Genomic DNA, 18279 nt, shown 5'->3' with positions numbered 1-18279 from the left:
GGCATAAATATAGTTAACAAATCATGGAAATATTGTTTTACAGTGTGGTGTATCATGCTCTACTGAATACTAGCCTGGCTCAATGAAATTCAAACATGGAGGTAAATTTGATCATAGTTGGTGCTCTTCTGTTTCATCTTCAATGAGTTCATTCTTTTCTATGCTATACAGATGACATTGTGGCATACAAGTGAGCTAAACAAACATGTATATAGCACCAGAACCATCAGGCACAAGAACAGTTTTTTCCCTCAGAACAGTTAAAACTGCCCCTTTGAGGAATAACTATGTACAATACACAGTTTAGTCTTTTTATATTTATCCAACACATCTAACTGTATATAACAGATTTGTATTTGCACTACATATATATATATATATATATATATATATATATATATATATATATATATATATATATATATATATATTTTTGTGTATTCTACTTTATTTTCTGTTCAATATGTATTTATTTATAATACATTTTTATTATTATCTCCTTGCTGTATTGTATTGTTGTGTACTGGAAGCTTATGACACCAAGACAAATTGCTTGTAAGTGTAAGCATACTTGGCAGTAAAGCCGATTCTGATTTTATGTGTAAACATGTAGCCTAGGTTATAAAAAGCCTTTAGACTGAAATATAAGCACATGAGAAAGAGAGGAAGATGCTAAAGGATCATTATTATAAAGTTTGAGATTGGTTTTACATAACATCACTTGCAGGTTCATCTGCTGTAGGCCAACATCCTATGTAGGACTTTAAACGTTTATGTTTGTTTCTTCTGTAAAGCAGGACTACATTGCGAAAACTTTCAAAAGGACCTTGAAATAAAGTTGTACTACAGTACGTGTTCGTTGTCACTTTGAATACTTGTGCACCACCCAGTGGCTACGAAAACTCTTGGGTTGTCCCACGTCTACAAACGTGAGATGGCGTTATAGTTGCATTGTGCTACCATCTAGTGGTAATTACAAATCTGTTGACATAAAAACCTATTTTTCTCTCTCTCCAGAACTTTTTTGACTGGCTATAGAATGGTTTTGGTTTTGCTTTAGGGAATTTTTCAGTTTATATTTATAGCAGACCTATTGTTTGTTGTGCAGTTAAAGGTAGCCTACATAAGAACCTTTGATCAATTGTTATATTGATAATGTTCCCCTGTGTTTATACAAATGGGATGTGCTGATTGGTGAGCCAGTTTACACTGTTGCTTTGGAAATATCTTACACTTTTCTTTAAAATGAAATGCAAATCTAGTTTAGCTAGAAGGCTGTGTTCAAATGTTCTGGAAAGAAAAGTAAACTTGGGCTGGGCTGATCCCTCTCAGCACCTCTGTAGATATAGAGAAACTTTATTTTGTATGTGTGTACACGGACAGGGGTTCCTGGTTCAAGTTATCATGCTTTGAATTTACTTAAAGCTGAAAAGACACATAGCACAAAAGAAAAATCTATAATAATTAAAAAAATGGAAATGAAAAGCTAATCAAATATACATTTCCTGTAATGAAAAGTGTTATGTTTACAAGGCACCATAATAAGCACTGAGCTTGAATTCATGCATAAAGTCCATAAAACCAATGAGTCATCATTGAAGCAGCATAAGTGATACTCAGAAGTTTGGCTGGCAAAGAAGACTAATGAGGCACATTAGGAGAGAACTCTTGAGTGCTTTGATTTGGATCAAAAGGTGGTGCAGATGGAGTCAGATGAAAACCAGGTGACATGGCATTTGGAGCAATTACCCCTGGCCCTGAGTATGTGGGGTTGTACAGAGGGGGGTAAAGCCCTGTAGCTGGTGGAGGAGGAGGTAGTACACCAGCATCAGCAGGTGGATAGGTGACAAGGTTAGGCTGAAGTGGGGGACATGGCTGGAATCCTCCAGGTGGGCCTAGCCACGGAGCACACTGTTGGACGGCTGGAAGAATAACCACAGGGAATTTGATTTCTGGATCTGAGGCAAAAGGCACATCCAGATATATCTGCAAAAAAAATAATATAAAGAATAGTTTAAGTGAGCTGATAAACTGCAGATACTTGTGTGGAAGTCACAATAGTGAAAAAACCCAAATCTAATTATTTATTTATAGGGGTGACCTGTGCTAGTTGTCATACTTTTTTCTCCTGTGAATATTTCTAGGTTCATTTCTGAAATTCAATTTCTTCAAAGACACATACTTTAAAATCTTGGCTACAAAAACACTGTTAAACATTTCTACCATCATTAACCAGAAAATATACAGTTAATTGAACACACAGTGACCTTTTGTGACAACATGCACTAATAGCAAGAATATCGTTGTCTAAAAACACGCTTAAACGTTTTGGTAAAAATCTGCCATCATTATATAGTTGACCCTTGCCTTAATGTATGCCAATGTGGTTTGATTATGTTCAGTTACATATCTTAAAGGGATTGTTCACCCAAAAATGAAAATTATCTTATAATTTACTCATCCTTATGGCAGCCCAGAATTGTATGACTATATTTCTTCTGCTGAACAAGAACAAAGAATATTTCAGCTCTGTGGGTCCATACATAGCAAATGAATGGTGGATAGAACTGCTAAAAAGCATCTAATGGCAGAATAAAACTAATCCATAGCTGCCTCCAGTGATTTAATCCATATCTTCAGAAGTGATGATGAGTGTGGGTGAGAAACAGATCAATATACAAGTCTTTTTTACTATAAATATCCACTTTCTCTGTGTTTTTGGTGATTCACATTAGAATTTATAGTAAAGAAAGTACTTAAATATTGATCCGTTTCTCACTCACACCTATCAAATCACTTCTGAAGACATGGATTCAACCACTGGAGTCATATGGATTATTTTTACTTTATATGCTTTTTGGGACTTCAAAGTTCTTGACATCATTTACTTGAGATATTTTTCTAAAAATCTTTTCAGTATTTAAATTCAGGATTTTGTTTGGGATGAACAACCCTTTAAAGATATATTTGAAAAATAGTGAAAATGTACTTTAGATTTTAGAATTTACAAATATTATACTAATTTAAGATGGGTTTGAACTATACAGTTCATACAAAACATAATTTGTACAACTGGACTTTTGACTCCAAATTTAGTCATAATTGAGATAAAGCTTGTATGACAACTAGCCCTGGTCTGCCCTACTGTATTTATTTCATTATTAGAGGTGAAGTCTTGTAGGCAGAATACTACAACAAAAGTGCTGTAAGCAATGTTGGGGGCCGTTCCCACCAAACATTCTATTGAGCTAAAATAGCTGGACGCTAGCACAATGAATAGAACACAGAACATGAGATAATTTAGGACACTACAATTCGGTGGCATCTGTCAGGTAATGGAGACATTTTCAGCATGTCATTCCATAATTGCTTACAACAACTTTAAGTAAAAGACATTTTAAATATAGTTGAAAATGATATACTGTATGGCAATACAAAATTGAAAGAAAAATTTTCACCTTGAGTTCGTACTGAACTTTAATAATTCTACAGTTTTCGATGGAGACAGCCATGTCAGTTGGGAGCTTCAGGTCCATTATCAATTTTGTCTTGTCTCTAGATGGAATGAGGTGCTTAGTCTCTTTGACAATTAATTTGGATCCACGATTAGTGCTGCTACCAGCAATGAAAATCTGTTTTTGTGAGAGGCTGTATTTCAGCTTGACGTCACGAGACGAAGAGTTGTCAATATCAGCAAAAACTCTGATTGTCTCACCTGCAACATAAATAAGAATATGGAACTTGGACATCATTTATCAATAATGAAAACCAAACAGAAATTATGACAATGAAATCAGAGATTGTAGTGTCTTCAGTGCTTAGCTTTAAATGATGCACTTAAGAGCTAAACTTTGTTTGTATCATGATGTAACATCACCTTGCATATAGCCAGTTTTGTCAGTTGTTGCAGTTATTGATGCTTTTCCTGAGGCAAAAAGTTTCAACTTCTTGCATTTAGTGCCAGATTGTGGTTGCTGTAAGAAGAAAAAAATAATAATAATAATATATATATATATATATATATATATATATATATATATATATATATATACCGTAATTTCCGGACTATAAGCCGCAACTTTTTTCCCACGCTTTGAACCTCGCGGCTTATACAATGACGCGGCTAATATATGGATTTTTCCCGCTTTCAAATTTTATAAAAAAAAAAAACATTCTGTGACGTGCTGAGTTTTTTGCGGCGTGAAGCTTTCATTAGACCAATGAAATTGCCGAACGGGTTAAGGTCAGAACAACTTTTTTTGTTTACTGTTTAGATTAAATCGAGCGCACTCAAACTTCCCATCATTCTGATTACGGTAGTAATTTTTTTTTTTTTTAATTTTTTTTTTTTTACGGTAGTAATTTTGTCACCCTTACCATGGCAAAGACATGGAGAAACGCATATGATGCTGCTTTCAAGTTGAAGGCGGTTGATCTGGCTGCTGCACGGGAGCTTGGTCTTAATGAGTCGATGATAAGACGTTGGAAACAGCAGCGTGAGGAATTGACTCAGTGCAAAAAGACAACTAAATCTGAGACTATTCAACTCCGACACCGAAGGAGATGACTTCAGTGGTTTCAGTGCACAGGACGAGGAAGATAGTGACCAATAACTTTCTTGGTAGGCTACTGTTTACTGCAAATGTTTTATTACAAGCCGTGTGTTTCAAGTGCCCTGCTTCACGTGTCCTTCTTGGGAAAACTCACACGGGCACCAGTGTGACAGTTTTCAGCAGGGCACTTGATGTTCCAGGTAAGGCTTTTAATGGCCACAGCAATGTTTACAATCAATTTTATAAAGTTTCTCAATTCTTCTATGCGCCAACACTAGACTGACGTGTGTCACTCTCTCAGCTCTGTGGCTGCTGCCTTTTTATACCGCTCTCCCCATGCTTACTGAAATTAGACACCGGTGTTAGACATAATTTAGCTCAGGTGTAAGCGCCCTTACTGCTTTTCTCTCCCGGACGGGCGCTTGACCACGCCCCCGCTGCCACACCGTGTTTCGTTAAAGCCTATTTATTTTTGTTACAAGCCTGAGTAAAGTTCATTTGTTTCAATGTACCGGTAGGCACCTGCGCTTATAGACAGGTGCGGCTTATTTATGTTCAAAATAATATTTTATTTAAAAATCAGTGGGTGCGGCTTATAGTCAGGTGCGCTCAATAGTCCGGAAATTACGGTATATATATATATATATATATATACACACACACTCACCTAAAGGATTATTAGGAACACCACTGTGTTTGACCCCCTTTCGCCTTCAGAACTGCCTTAATTCTACGTGACATTGATTCAACAAGGTGCTGAAAGCATTCTTTAGAAATGTTGGTCCATATTGATAGGATAGCATCTTGCAGTTGATGGAGATTTGTGGGATGCACATCCAGGGCACGAAGCTCCCGTTCCACCACATCCCAAAGATGCTATATTGGGTTGAGATCTGGTGACTGTAGGGGCCATTTTAGTACAGTGAACTCATTGTCATGTTCAAGAAACCAATTTGAAATGATTCGAGCTTTGTGACATGGTGCATTATCCTGCTGGAAGTAGCCATCAGAGGATGGGTACATGGTGGCCATAAAGGGATGGACATGGTCAGAAACTCAGGTAGGCCGTGGCATTTAAACGATGCCCAATTGGCACTAAGGGGCCTAATGTGTGCCAAGAAAACATCCCCCACACCATTACACCACCACCAGCAGCCTGCACAGTGGTAACAAGGCATGATGGATCCATGTTCTCATTCTGTTTACGCCAAATTCTGACTCTACCATCTGAATGTCTCAACAGAAATTGAGACTCATCAGACCAGGCAACATTTTTCCAGTCTTCAACAGTCCAATTTTGGTGAGCTCTTGCAAATTGTAGCCTCTTTTTCCTATTTGTAGTGGAGATGAGTGGTACCCGGTGGGGTCTTCTGCTGTTGTAGCCCATCCGCCTCAAGGTTGTGTGTGTTGTGGCTTCACAAATGCTTTGCTGCATACCTCGGTTGTAACGAGTGGTTATTTCAGGCAAAGTTGCTCTTCTATCAGCTTGAATCAGTCGGCCCATTCTCCTCTGACCTCTAGCATCAATTAGGTATTTTCGCCCACAGGACTGCTGCATACAGGATGTTTTTCCCTTTTCACACCATTCTTTGTAAACCCTAGAAATGGTTGTGCGTGAAAATCCCAGTAACTGAGCAGATTGTGAAATACTCAGACCGACCCGTCTGGCACCAACAACCATGCCACGCTCAAAATTGCTTAAATCACCTTTCTTTCCCATTCTGACATTCAGTTTGGAGTTCAGGAGATTGTCTTGACCAGGACCACACCCCTAAATGCATTGAAGCAACTGCCATGTGATTGGTTGATTAGATAATTGCATTAATGAGAAATTGAACAGGTGTTCCTAATAATCCTTTAGGTGAGTGTATATACACAGTATATTTAAGCAACATCAAACAAGCAAGAGGCGATATGGCCCAAAATCAGCACAGCTGTGATTCAGCCGCAGGCACGAGGCAGTAGGCAGAGTGCCCTAGGTAATCACAGCAGTGCTGATTTAGGGCCATATAGCATGATAGAAAGTGTGATATTGCTTACACCCAACAGTTTAATGAACAAGTCCTTTTTTTTAAATTCGGAAAAACTGAGTACGGTCATAAAAAAAACACATTTGTGTATGGAACTACTTTCTTATGCGACGGATCACAATCTGCCGTTGCTGGTTCAAACAAAATGATGCGTCCAAGCCTCTGTTAGTAATTCAAAAGTGTCACTTCAGAAATATTATCATGACTTGTGCTGTTTCGAACAAGTTATTGGATAAACAAGGATGGATGTGTGTGTGTGTGTGAGAGAGAGAGAGAGAGAGAAAAACGGAGCATGTGTGATCACCTGTTGCCACACCCAAGCAGAGATGCTGTCAGCTTTCTGAAGATCAGCTTTCTCAGTGGAAAAATAGTGACCAAGCAGGGGTATTTCCCCCTATTTGCGGTAGCCGGTGCGCAAGAGTCGATCATTATAGAAACCGCAATGTAATGGCTTCGCTCCACACCCCTACTATGCTCTATAGCAGCAGTGGTATAAGGAGATTTAGGACATACTCATACTAGGCCCGGTTGCCTTGCACCATGCCCAAGCAAGATTTTCCCCCTCCTCACTGGCCTGCACTCCCATTGCACTTAACATTCCGTGTCTGAGCACGCTTATGTCATTATGATGTGACTTTTTGTTAGCAGAGCAAAATGGAGTCTATAATTGTAACGTTACTTACACAGCCCTCTCACATGCATAATTGTCGAAAGCATCGTATCACTGGAATGAAACTTTTTAGTCCGAGGAGCAGCCAGGTTTACGGAATGCATTCTGTACCTTCAGATACTGAACCCACAGTTTTTTCAGCATGTCACGTCATTGCTCAATGATTCTTTGGTATCCACAAGCATGAAGATAGTTGTGAATAGAGGTTGACTGATATATCGGTTTTGCCGATTGATCAGCACTGATAAAGATTTCTGGAACTATTGGTTATCGGCAAGAATCCACACTGATAATTTCCCCCTATTGTGTCCAGTACTGGAGTGGCTGGGAAGGGCACACTTTCATTATACAGTATGAGAGCGGCCTCTAGAGGCGAAATAAAAACTATCACTGATGTCTGTTATGGTTGTTTTGAAACGTGAGACTGCACACTGAATGCAGCAGAACACTGCACGGAGCTGAACAATGCAGATTTAAAACAACTAAAAGGGATGTATACAATACATGTTGTCATATCATTATAAAGTAATTAATTTCTTGAATAGATGCTGCATTAATAGAGAACAGCAGTATGTTTGCAGATCAGGCTGAGAGGACGCTAACATTAAAGCTATCATCAAGCGGTTGGAACAATGTGTCCTACCCAAATGTATAAATGAAATGTATTACCTTCTATTTGCATTAGTTTATATTCAGTCATGTTTATGCTTTAGCCAGCTAAGTTGTATATTTAAAGGCAGTGAGAGATTTTAGTAAAATATCTTCAACAAGTCAAGAGAAATGTATAAACAAATCAGAAACATTTACATTTACATTTATGCATTTGGCAGACGCTTTTATCCAAAGCGACTTACAGTGCACTTATTACAGGGACAATCCCCCTGGAGCAATCTGGAGTTAAGTGTCTTGCTCAAGGACACAATGGTGGTGGCTGGCTGTGGGGCTTGAACCAACGTCCTTCTGATTACCAGATTACCAGTTATGTGCTTAGACCACTACACCACCACCACTCCAGAAACGCATCAGAATATAATACAACATTTTATCCTCACAGTAATACATATTTTTGTCATTTTGATTAGATAATCATCAAGTGTTCGGTGTGTGTGTGACGAGTTTCTTTGAGAATTTAAACAAGTGTAACAGCGCAAAATACAAACAAAAATATCACTGAATCATATAAAAGCGTTAAAAAAAAGCATAAGACATTGCAAACACTAGTTTCACATTAAAGACCCCATCACCAGAAGTGAAGTGTTCTGTCACTTGAAGGCGTGCAATAGCTTTTTGAATCACAAAAGGCTGTGTTTAATAAGTAAATATATAAAATGTCAGTGAACAGAGTGGCTATGTTTACGCACACGCAGCTATTTTTAGCCTTCACGTGATGCGCAATATTTGAGCGCTACTCACGAACAACATCAGACGTAGATGCTCAATAGTTCGGTTCAGTTATAATATGCATTTAGAACGGCACCTGGGTTGCATTTTACCAGAATTTGTATAACAAGCGAATTAAACTACTGTGAACTTGCCTACAAACAGACACATACAGGACTTCCTGGAGAGTTTGGATGGAATGTCAAAATAAAAGCGTTAAAAATATTTTACTGTTGTATTTAAAATTACATTTCAATAATAATATTAATAATTATTTATTATTATTGTTGTCATAATTAGTATTTGTTTACAATTTATAACAATATTTAAGTTGAATGGGTTCCAAAAAATAACTGTGTGAATGAAAATTGGACTGATGTCTTACAACTAAATTGAACAAAAAATGGATCTGAATCCTTTAAAGTCCAGATGCAAGTTGAAACATTTTTTTTGAAAAATCTAAAATAAAACACTAGTTTCTTTTCTACTGAAGACTTCAAGACTGGAACTACTGTTAATTTTGCTGCTCCATTACCCAGTATACTAGTTATTAATAGAGTTTCTTAATAAACTATACGTTTATAGTGAAATAATGTGTAGTTAGAGGTTTGTGTTTCTTTACATATTAAAGAGTACTCCCAATTAGATCCACACAATAATGTAAAGATATTCTAAACTGATACTGAGATTTTTCATTCAGTATCAATTTTAAAAACTAATGGCCGATTAATCTGTTATCGGCTTGTCTTCCTAACTTAGTTATCGGTATCGCCAAATATCCTATATCGGTCGACCTCTAGTTCTTGTGTATTGTATCCAGTTGTTCTTATATTCTCTCCTCAGCCCAAATTTCCAGTAAACACCGCACCTATGCCATAGACCAAAGTGATCTCTTTGCCCAGTCACATCTCACGTCATGTTTCGAGTTCCGTGCTCGGTCACGGTTAGTGATCACACTAGATGCGTACCATGCCTGAGCCAACTGAACCGTGCCCGAGCCTACCTCTTCAAGCGGGCCAAGGCATGGTTCAGCGTGTGCCCGGGCACGGTACAAAGCGATCACACAAGTCAAACGAACTGGACTTTGTGGGTCAAATGTGCTTGGGCATGGTACAGATTGCCTAGTGTGAGTACACCCTCCACCAAGACCAAACCTACCAAAGTTTTCAAAACAAAACTGTAGTACTGTCACAATCAAATTGTTTAACAAATAAATTAAATTATTTGAGTTATGAAGGTGGTACAAGGAATTTAATCTTAAATTACTGCAGCAATCTGTATATTAATGTTAATCAAATTCATCCCAAAGGTGTTCAGTGAGGTTCAGGTCTGGGCCTTATGTAGACCACAAACATTTTACAGGTGGCATCCTATGAAAGTGCCACACTGAAAGTCACTGACGCTTTTTGACTCTATTCTACTGATAATATTTATCTAAGTATATATTATGGATGTATGGTTAATTTTAAGCACCTGCTAGTAGTGGGTGTAGCTAAAATAGCCAATCCCAGGGGCTTGAGGGGTTCCATATACTCTTCATCACATTGTATATTTGATACAATATTAAGAAATATTATGATACATTGCAAAATTATTGTGAAGTCATACCAGTAAATGATCATTGAGCCCTTCATTTCTTAACACAATTATTAATTCCTTTGATTTAGTACTGGTCATCTTCCAAGACCTCTTCAGCTTAACTTCTATGATGTACTTCACATAGCCATGACATCCTTGAAAAGTTGGAGGCAGAGCTCTGAAATTATGGACAAACTAAATCTTTAGTTTATGACAAAAGACTGACAATACATGGGTGACATGTGTTTTTCTAAACCCATTAAACATACATAAAAGCATACCTATGCCCAATGCACAACATTATTAATGCAAATATCCTCAAATAATCAGCAAATAACATGGTTATTTTAAAGCAAATATTGTTTAAAAAAAAAGCAATCTTTATGGTTTGCACATTTACATAAGAGCAAAAAACATTAAAGGTGTTTTTTAAAGACAAATCTGTAATAGTTTAATATTACTCACTTTTGAGGTAGTTGAAATCTAAATGGAAAAACATGGCTTCCTGGTTTAACAACTTGCCCATCTGAGTAACACAAGGGACATTCATTTGTTATTGCAATATTACAAATACATTGTCGCCTTTACAGCACTCCCACTATCAGTACAGTAGCCACCCTTTTCAAGTTTCATGTAGGCTAATTTTGAAAAGTACAAAGTGCAAATCTAAGATATAAACTACATGACAAACACATTCAAGTCTCTCCGATAAAAAGAGTCCTGCAGACATGAAACAAGAAAACAAGAAGTGAAAAGTAGTCAGACAATATTTAGTTCTTAAAGGCATTGTTATTACAAATCAACTTATTTTCCTTATTACCGTTTACAACATCATGCCCCCTGTCCCTATTTTGGTTTATACATTTAACTAGCATTTGCATATTTGTTATTTAAGAGTGCACACCTACAAACATATTTCATACTGGGCAAATATCGTATCTGTCTTTCAGTAACGTTTACCTTTCTTAGAGCTGTCTTGAATTAAGTATTGCTTTAGTTTAAAGTATCTTTCATGGTCGCTGTGGCTGCTGTCATCTTCGGCTGAATTTTCTGTCCAGTGTACCTTCGCATCCCCCGTAATCTTCACAAATAATCTGTCCACTTTTATTTCTTTGGTCACTTCCAAAACAATTCGCCCCTCCACAATATCACCACTAGTGAAAGTATTGGTTTCATTGATAGGATCGTAATGAACACTGAGCTCTTTGATGGTTTCGGACATTTTCCGTATTTTTCTATTTACATTCAGAGACTGAAACTACATCGAGCAGGATAGCCCCGTTCCCGCAGGAGGACGTAGGAGTTAGGAAACAGGACAGAGTTCATGCTTTTGCAACACACATCACGCAAGAAGGGCGTGCCACTTCCTAGACTTTTGTTGGCTTCACCAATGAGAAATGACGGCGACAACACGTCCACCTTTTTCAAAATAAAAATCCCATTAACACGTCTGCACTCTACAGACAAATTAAATCATATGAATATTATTTCCCCATGGATTCAAAATGCGTTTTTAAGATGTATATATATATATATATGTGTGTGTGTGTGTGTGTGTGTGTTTATTTTATTTTTTGCACTGAAATTTCATGAGACGCAAAAGATATTGAGCTACATATAACACATACACAGGCCTAACTATTTTCTCAAGCACTTATTGAATCTAAATTAAGCTGACTAGATTTCTGAAATGAAATTAAATAATTTTATAATTGTATAAAATTAATAATTTGAATAAAAAGGTCTAGTAAACTAACAAGTATTGGGATATTTATAATTATATCAGTGCATTGCCATTGTGCCATTAGCTTACTCAATAAAAACACAGATTCTTAGGTTATGTGAGCAAATTAGTAAATCAAAGTTGATCTGGCATAAATATAGTTAACAAATCATGGAAATATTGTTTTACAGTGTGGTGTATCATGCTCTATTGAATACTAGCCTGGCTCAATGAAATTCAAACATGGAGGTAAATTTGATCATAGTTGGTGCTCTTCTGTTTCATCTTCAATGAGTTCATTCTTTTCTATGCTATACAGATGACATTGTGGCATAAACGTGAACTAAACAAACATGTACAATGAGGAACTATTGCAGCTGACTCCACAGGGATCCTGCCCTTTGAGCATCTTCATCATTTCATACCGTGAAGAATGTAAACATTTAGCATCTAAATCATATGACACAAAAATATTAAATATTGTATAATAATGATAACAATAATTATAATGCTCTTTTACCTAACTTTTTGCATATCTTATATGGACATGTTTTTCTTCATTTCTTCATTTTGATCAAGTCTTATGTTGTGCTCCTTTTCACTCACTTGTTTCCCTGTAAGGTTCCCTATGCTGTAATGTACTGACGTATTCTACATTTCTTTGCAGTTATTTTATTATACATTTTTATTTTTCCATGCTATTGATTTCATATTAATTTTGGGTATATGTTAATACAGTAAATAGGCTATGTGAGAAGGCGCTTCCTTTAGTAAGTGTGTATATTACTAGTGCGAGAGGGAGGGAGAGTGGATGGTGGGCACAATACACACTGATTAAAGATAAAATTATTGATTTTATTTGTTCATCTGCGGGGATTAATTTGACTTCTTTTCACCAGTGTGTAATTCTTTGTGCGGTCTGTGCGGGAATTCCCTCATTATGAAGGCCAAACTTTCAGGAATGTTTTACACTGTGCAATACAGTCCCGTGCCAAATTCAGAACTTGTTATAAAATACATAACGACATAACTTGATAACATAAATAGCTAGTATGTGCCTTACTTTGAAGATTAAAACAATGACGATAATTCTCTTCAATTGCCTGGTCCAGTTCTGAATGGCAAAACTGGACCGTCCAAGCAATAAGAAAAGGAAGATAAATGAATTGAAGCTGCTATAGCACCCCCTGTTGGTCAAAATAAAGAGCACACAGTAAGCTTCGCTGCTCGGGCTTTCTTGAATAGTAATATTTCACACTCTGGAAAAACGAATACATTTCCAGGGACAGCTCCAGTCGGGGACAGGCCACCAAAAACCGGGACTGTCCCCGGAAAATGGGGACGTCTGGTCACCTTAATCTAAATAGATGCACAACTGAAATAATTTAGAAGTACACGATGTCAGACAATAGTCACATCATACTGTTCATGTGTTACACTTTCTATCATTTACTTCTATGTAGTATCTATCTATCTATCTATCTATCTATCTATCTATCTATCTATCTATCTATCTATCTATCTATCTATCTATCTATCTATCTATCTATCTATCTATCTATCTATCTATCTATCTATCTATCTAGCTGTCTGTCTGTCTGTCTGTCTGTCTGTCTGTCTGTCTGTCTATCTGTCTAGCTGAATAGACTATTAATAAGTGAGAGAGATTAAAGAATACTAAAGATGTGTGGGCAGAACTCCCAAAAATGGATAAGGTACAGGGGGTGGAATGAAGTCCTGGATCACTAAAGACCAGAGGTATGCTTTTGACCAACTGCATTCAACCTTACACATTAATTTTTACAGGCTACTACCAACTAAATAAAATGTATAAGAGCTTGTAAATCATAACAACTAATGCACAATGTCATAGTTATAACATATAAAATGATTTTTTTGTTTTGTATTCATTCTATATTTTTATACAACATAAAAACTGGCAGAGTAGATATGCCTATGCAAATGGTGTTGCACTATGTGACAGAAGTGCATATTATTAAATTAACCTTTTGTATACCTTTTAATAAAAATGATTCTGTCATTCAAAAATAAATAAATACATAAAAACTAAACATACTGTATGTAACTATATGTTGTCTAGGTGAGAGGTACCTGGATTAGAGGGTCACTTACCAATCACTTACTAATGACTAATGCTGTGTTTATCCAAATGTGCATCAACCTGATGATGGACATGACCTCTGGCAAAAAATATGTATGTGCGTTGGGGTGAGATCATTTGTGAATAGTTCTGAGAGTGGAATTTAAGATGCTTCAAAGATCCAACCATTGCATGTGAGGTGATAGAGAGGCTGATTTCCATTTTAAGAAATTGAGTCACCAGACTGAGCTCCAGATATCGTTAATTCCTCAGGGGTTACTTCCAAAATTACATTTTCTCGATTGGGGTCTGTCTTTTTATAAGAATATGTTTTAAATATTGCAAAGCAAAATAAGGCTAATTTGGAACAGAATATTCCTATATAGCTGAAGACTAGATAAATTTAAAGTGACAGCGTAAGTGCCTATTGATTTATTGGAAAAATACATCTATTCATCTGGAAGCTGCATTTGTGTTTGATGATCTGCAATAAACCATGTAAAATGGTCAGATCTCTGAGGGATGTTGTCAGAATCCACTCAAAGATTTTTTTCAGATGTTTAAACATTCATTTCAGACGATACACACTTTTGTACACGTCTTATCCATATAGTGTACAGTATATGTGCCTACGGTACTCGATTATTATCATTATTATTATTTTTCAAATAGTCCAAAAGTTGATCCAAATCTATGTTTAGAGAGCTAGACATATGGAAACAGATCCTCTCATATTATCTTCTGATCACCACTGACAACCAATCTCTTGAAAGATGGGGGTGGATGACATGAGTTTGTAAGCTCATTAATTTTTAAGCCTTTCAAGTCTTTGGCCTGTTCCTTTTCAGGTTATCAGTGTTTAGTAATGACTGGCTGACAGGACATTATGTTTGTGTTTCCCTGTGTCCCACACCTACAGTTTGTGCTATACATTTAACTTAACCAACACATTATTGCATTCTTTCAAATAACTGGATGCCACCAACACAATCATTTACTGCAGTTGGCATACTTTCTGGCAGCAAGACGAATCATTTGATCAGTTCAGAATATTGTCCACTAGATGGTGCCAGTCAGCTTGTGTCTTACTTTTTTGGTCATTAATTGTTGTTCTGTTAAGTTTAATAGAATAAATAGAATTTAATAGAAAAAAGAAACATCTGTTTGCACAAGTTTTTAGTTTGTCCTTGTTTGTTGGTATGTTTAAGTTGGCATGTATGTTCCCCTTTTTTGTTTGCTTGCTGCTCAGTCTTGAATCTCATTTGCAAACTGCTTTAGAAGACTTATATAATAATAATAGATTTTTTTTTTTTAAATAATAATAATTATATCTCAACCACTGTGTCTAGTGTCTCTGCATTTGGGTCCACACTTTGCAAGCCCTGTTCTATAGCTTAGAGGTCAGTTGTACTGCTCAACCTCACAACGATGTAAAACCCAGTAGGCTCTTTCTAAATGGAGATTGTTTTTGAGTGTAAAGTTCAGTTTCAGGCACAAAAACTTTCCCCCTAATGACATGGGACACACCCAAGTATATACAGCGGCTAATACACAACAGTAGAGTTTTCTTTCTGTTTTTGCCTTCTCTTCAATGATGTAATAGCATTTTACTATGTAATAACTATGTTATAACATATAACTATCAGAACATGTCCAAGGATGTCGGCAAAATTGTTTCTGAAACAATTCATTTCTTTAATTCAATGAAAGTAGTAGTGTATGATGTTGATAATCTAAATCATATTTACTGATGTACGCAGCTCAGCGGTTAAGGCTCTGGGTTACTGACCGAAAGGTTGGGGGTTCAAGCCCCAGCATGGTCAAGATACCACTGTTGGGCCCTTGAGCAAGGCCCTTGACCGTATCTGCTCCAGGGGGGCTGTTTCATGGCTGACCCTGTGCTCTGACCCCAGCTAAGTTGGGATATGCCAAAAACTGCATTTCATTGGCTCTGTACCTGTACTCTGCACAATGACAATCATAATTAATCTTAATTATGAAATATGCAAACAGTATGTTTGGATTAGTGTAAAACCTTGAGATGTATTGAATCTAAGTTGCACAAAATGTGCTATTTTTGCATGTTTCAGGGCAGCCATTTTTATGGAAAACCTAGAAATATAAAAGTTTTTGGGAAAAAAAGGGGGATTTCCAAACCTGGAAAGGTCATGGCAATGAGTTAAATTTCAAAACATCATATAAAAGTTATGGAAATGTCTTTAGTGAATATACATTCTTCTAGTTAAGCTCAGTTCTAAAATATTTCCTTGGCTGGAAATTACTCTTAGTGGGTGCATTCTCTATAAAAGTATAAATATATATATATCCTTGCCAAGAGCAAAAAGAGACAGCTCAGGTCTTGAGAAGTCTTTATTTAGATTAATGAACAGTTTGGCATTTTTAGTCCGCTTCATGTAATCAATGAATTTAATACTCACACAACCAATCGGGAGCAGACGCACGCACACTTACGCTCTTGCTCACACACACACATGCTGAGACTAGCCAGAGGGTGCACGTTAAACATCCGAGCAGTAATCAATGCAGAGAAATTAGCTATTGATTGAGTAAAGTTTTGTAATAGGTTACCTATTGGTTTGCTCTTTTAGAAAATTCCAATGTTCCTCTCCCTGGGAATAAAGGCATAATAAATTTGTCTAGCTGTGACTGAGAGCATGAAGGAAAAAGTGAGTTGGGTTCCCAGGGTCAAACTCTAATTAGTATAAAGGTCAAATTAGAAATAAACATGGGTCTTAAAAATAATAATGAACTTGACATCAGAAGCAAAGTTAATTAAAAGCTGTGTGGGAATGTTTGTTCTGTATTGGCTTTTCCATGAATGTGATCTTCATAAAATTTTCTCTTTTAAACCCAACTGAGATGTTGGGTAACCTAACTGACATTTTGACTCCCATGTTCTTGATATAGAAGGCAAGATAGTATTGTGATGAGATTTAATAAAGAAATGCACATATTGTGACATTTATCAGGAGGAATTCATCCAAAACAGCTTAGCTCATAACTTTTGGTTATCATCACCAGTATCTAGTTATATGCCTTTCAGCAGGCTTTTGTCACAAACAATTGTGCCACTTGGATATCTGTGTGTGAACGTGTTACGGGCTTTTAATTTTTCATTACAGAAGTAAGTCTGTATTGGAGGGAGAAGTGGCATTCCCATTTAGCCTAGAGGAATTATTACATACTGTAACTTACCGGTCCATTTGATAGAAATGCTGTTCCGATTGAAGACTGAGCCCCAGTACAAAATCTGTGCAGACTACCATAAATCAAGCTATATATAAGTCGCTCTACATCCTCTTAATGCTGGGCCACTACCATAAGATCATTACAATAAAAAAGTGACAAATTTGATTGATTAAAATGGTGTCAAGCGAATTGGGCTAAACCGTGGTAAGTGATGTGACACTGCAGTTTCTGCATCATATTTCTGTCAAAACAATGATAGTAAAAAGCGTTGTTGGTGTGTGATAGCTGACAACACAAGCCATCTGCCTGGATATGAGGCTAGATTTATGATGGGGTTTTAGTGGGCTGCGAAGAAGCAGAAAGTGAAAAGTAGTAATTTTTTGTGTATTGTCACTTTTCAAATGACTGTAAATTCTGTTAAGGGGACACTTAAGCACCTTGACAAATTGCTAGTCATAAAGGTATGTGCCATGCTAGTTAGCTTTGGCCCTCATGCCTGACAAAGTCTCTTAAATGTTTATGCTCTGCACAGTTAAAATATACAGTAGCTTTGCTTTAATGTGTTAATATGAAATACATTATCTTTATACTCTGTTTAGGATGACCAAAATTAAGAGACAAGCAGCAGTGGATGATAAACCTGTGATCCTCTTTATCAAGACTGCAAAGAGCACCAAAAACCCCTGAAATACTAGATTTAATGAGAATGAATCGTGTTTAATGTCAGAAATATATAGTTTAACTTCTGATTAGACAGCATACATAGCATGTTGAGAATGTTTCCTTTACATTTGTAACACATACAAATCTGTTTTTTCTCTGGATGTAATGATACTGATTTGAGAGTGGTGATTATTGTTAATGTGATTAAACTTAATATGTAAGCCTATGTATGCATATAACTGTAATATTTAGCTAGCCAATTTAACACAATATTAATAATAATTAAATAGTGTAACAATGTATTATTTTTATTATAAAAAAGCAAAAACTTTAATTTTTAATGGCAACAGGTCAAAGGTAACTTCATCAGG

At 36.5% G+C, this 18279-nt stretch overlaps 1 protein-coding gene across 1 annotated transcript; it reads right to left on the bottom strand.

Annotated features, from left to right (window-relative positions):
• Nucleotides 1-1081: 1081 nt before the first annotated feature.
• On the bottom strand, nt 1082-11542 carry LOC127629987 (arrestin domain-containing protein 3-like). Its single transcript, XM_052107344.1, has 6 exons — nt 11172-11542; nt 10677-10737; nt 10242-10389; nt 3878-3974; nt 3459-3715; nt 1082-1986 (listed from the first exon to the last, which is right to left on the bottom strand). Exons 1-6 carry the CDS (start codon nt 11431-11433, stop codon nt 1642-1644), a joined length of 1170 nt encoding a protein of 389 aa, XP_051963304.1. The 5' UTR covers nt 11434-11542; the 3' UTR covers nt 1082-1641.
• Nucleotides 11543-18279: the final 6737 nt, after the last annotated feature.

This window comes from Xyrauchen texanus, chromosome 3, assembly GCF_025860055.1.
Source record: "Xyrauchen texanus isolate HMW12.3.18 chromosome 3, RBS_HiC_50CHRs, whole genome shotgun sequence".
Lineage (NCBI taxonomy): Eukaryota > Metazoa > Chordata > Actinopteri > Cypriniformes > Catostomidae > Xyrauchen > Xyrauchen texanus.
This window is presented reverse-complemented; position numbering and strand designations above follow the sequence as displayed.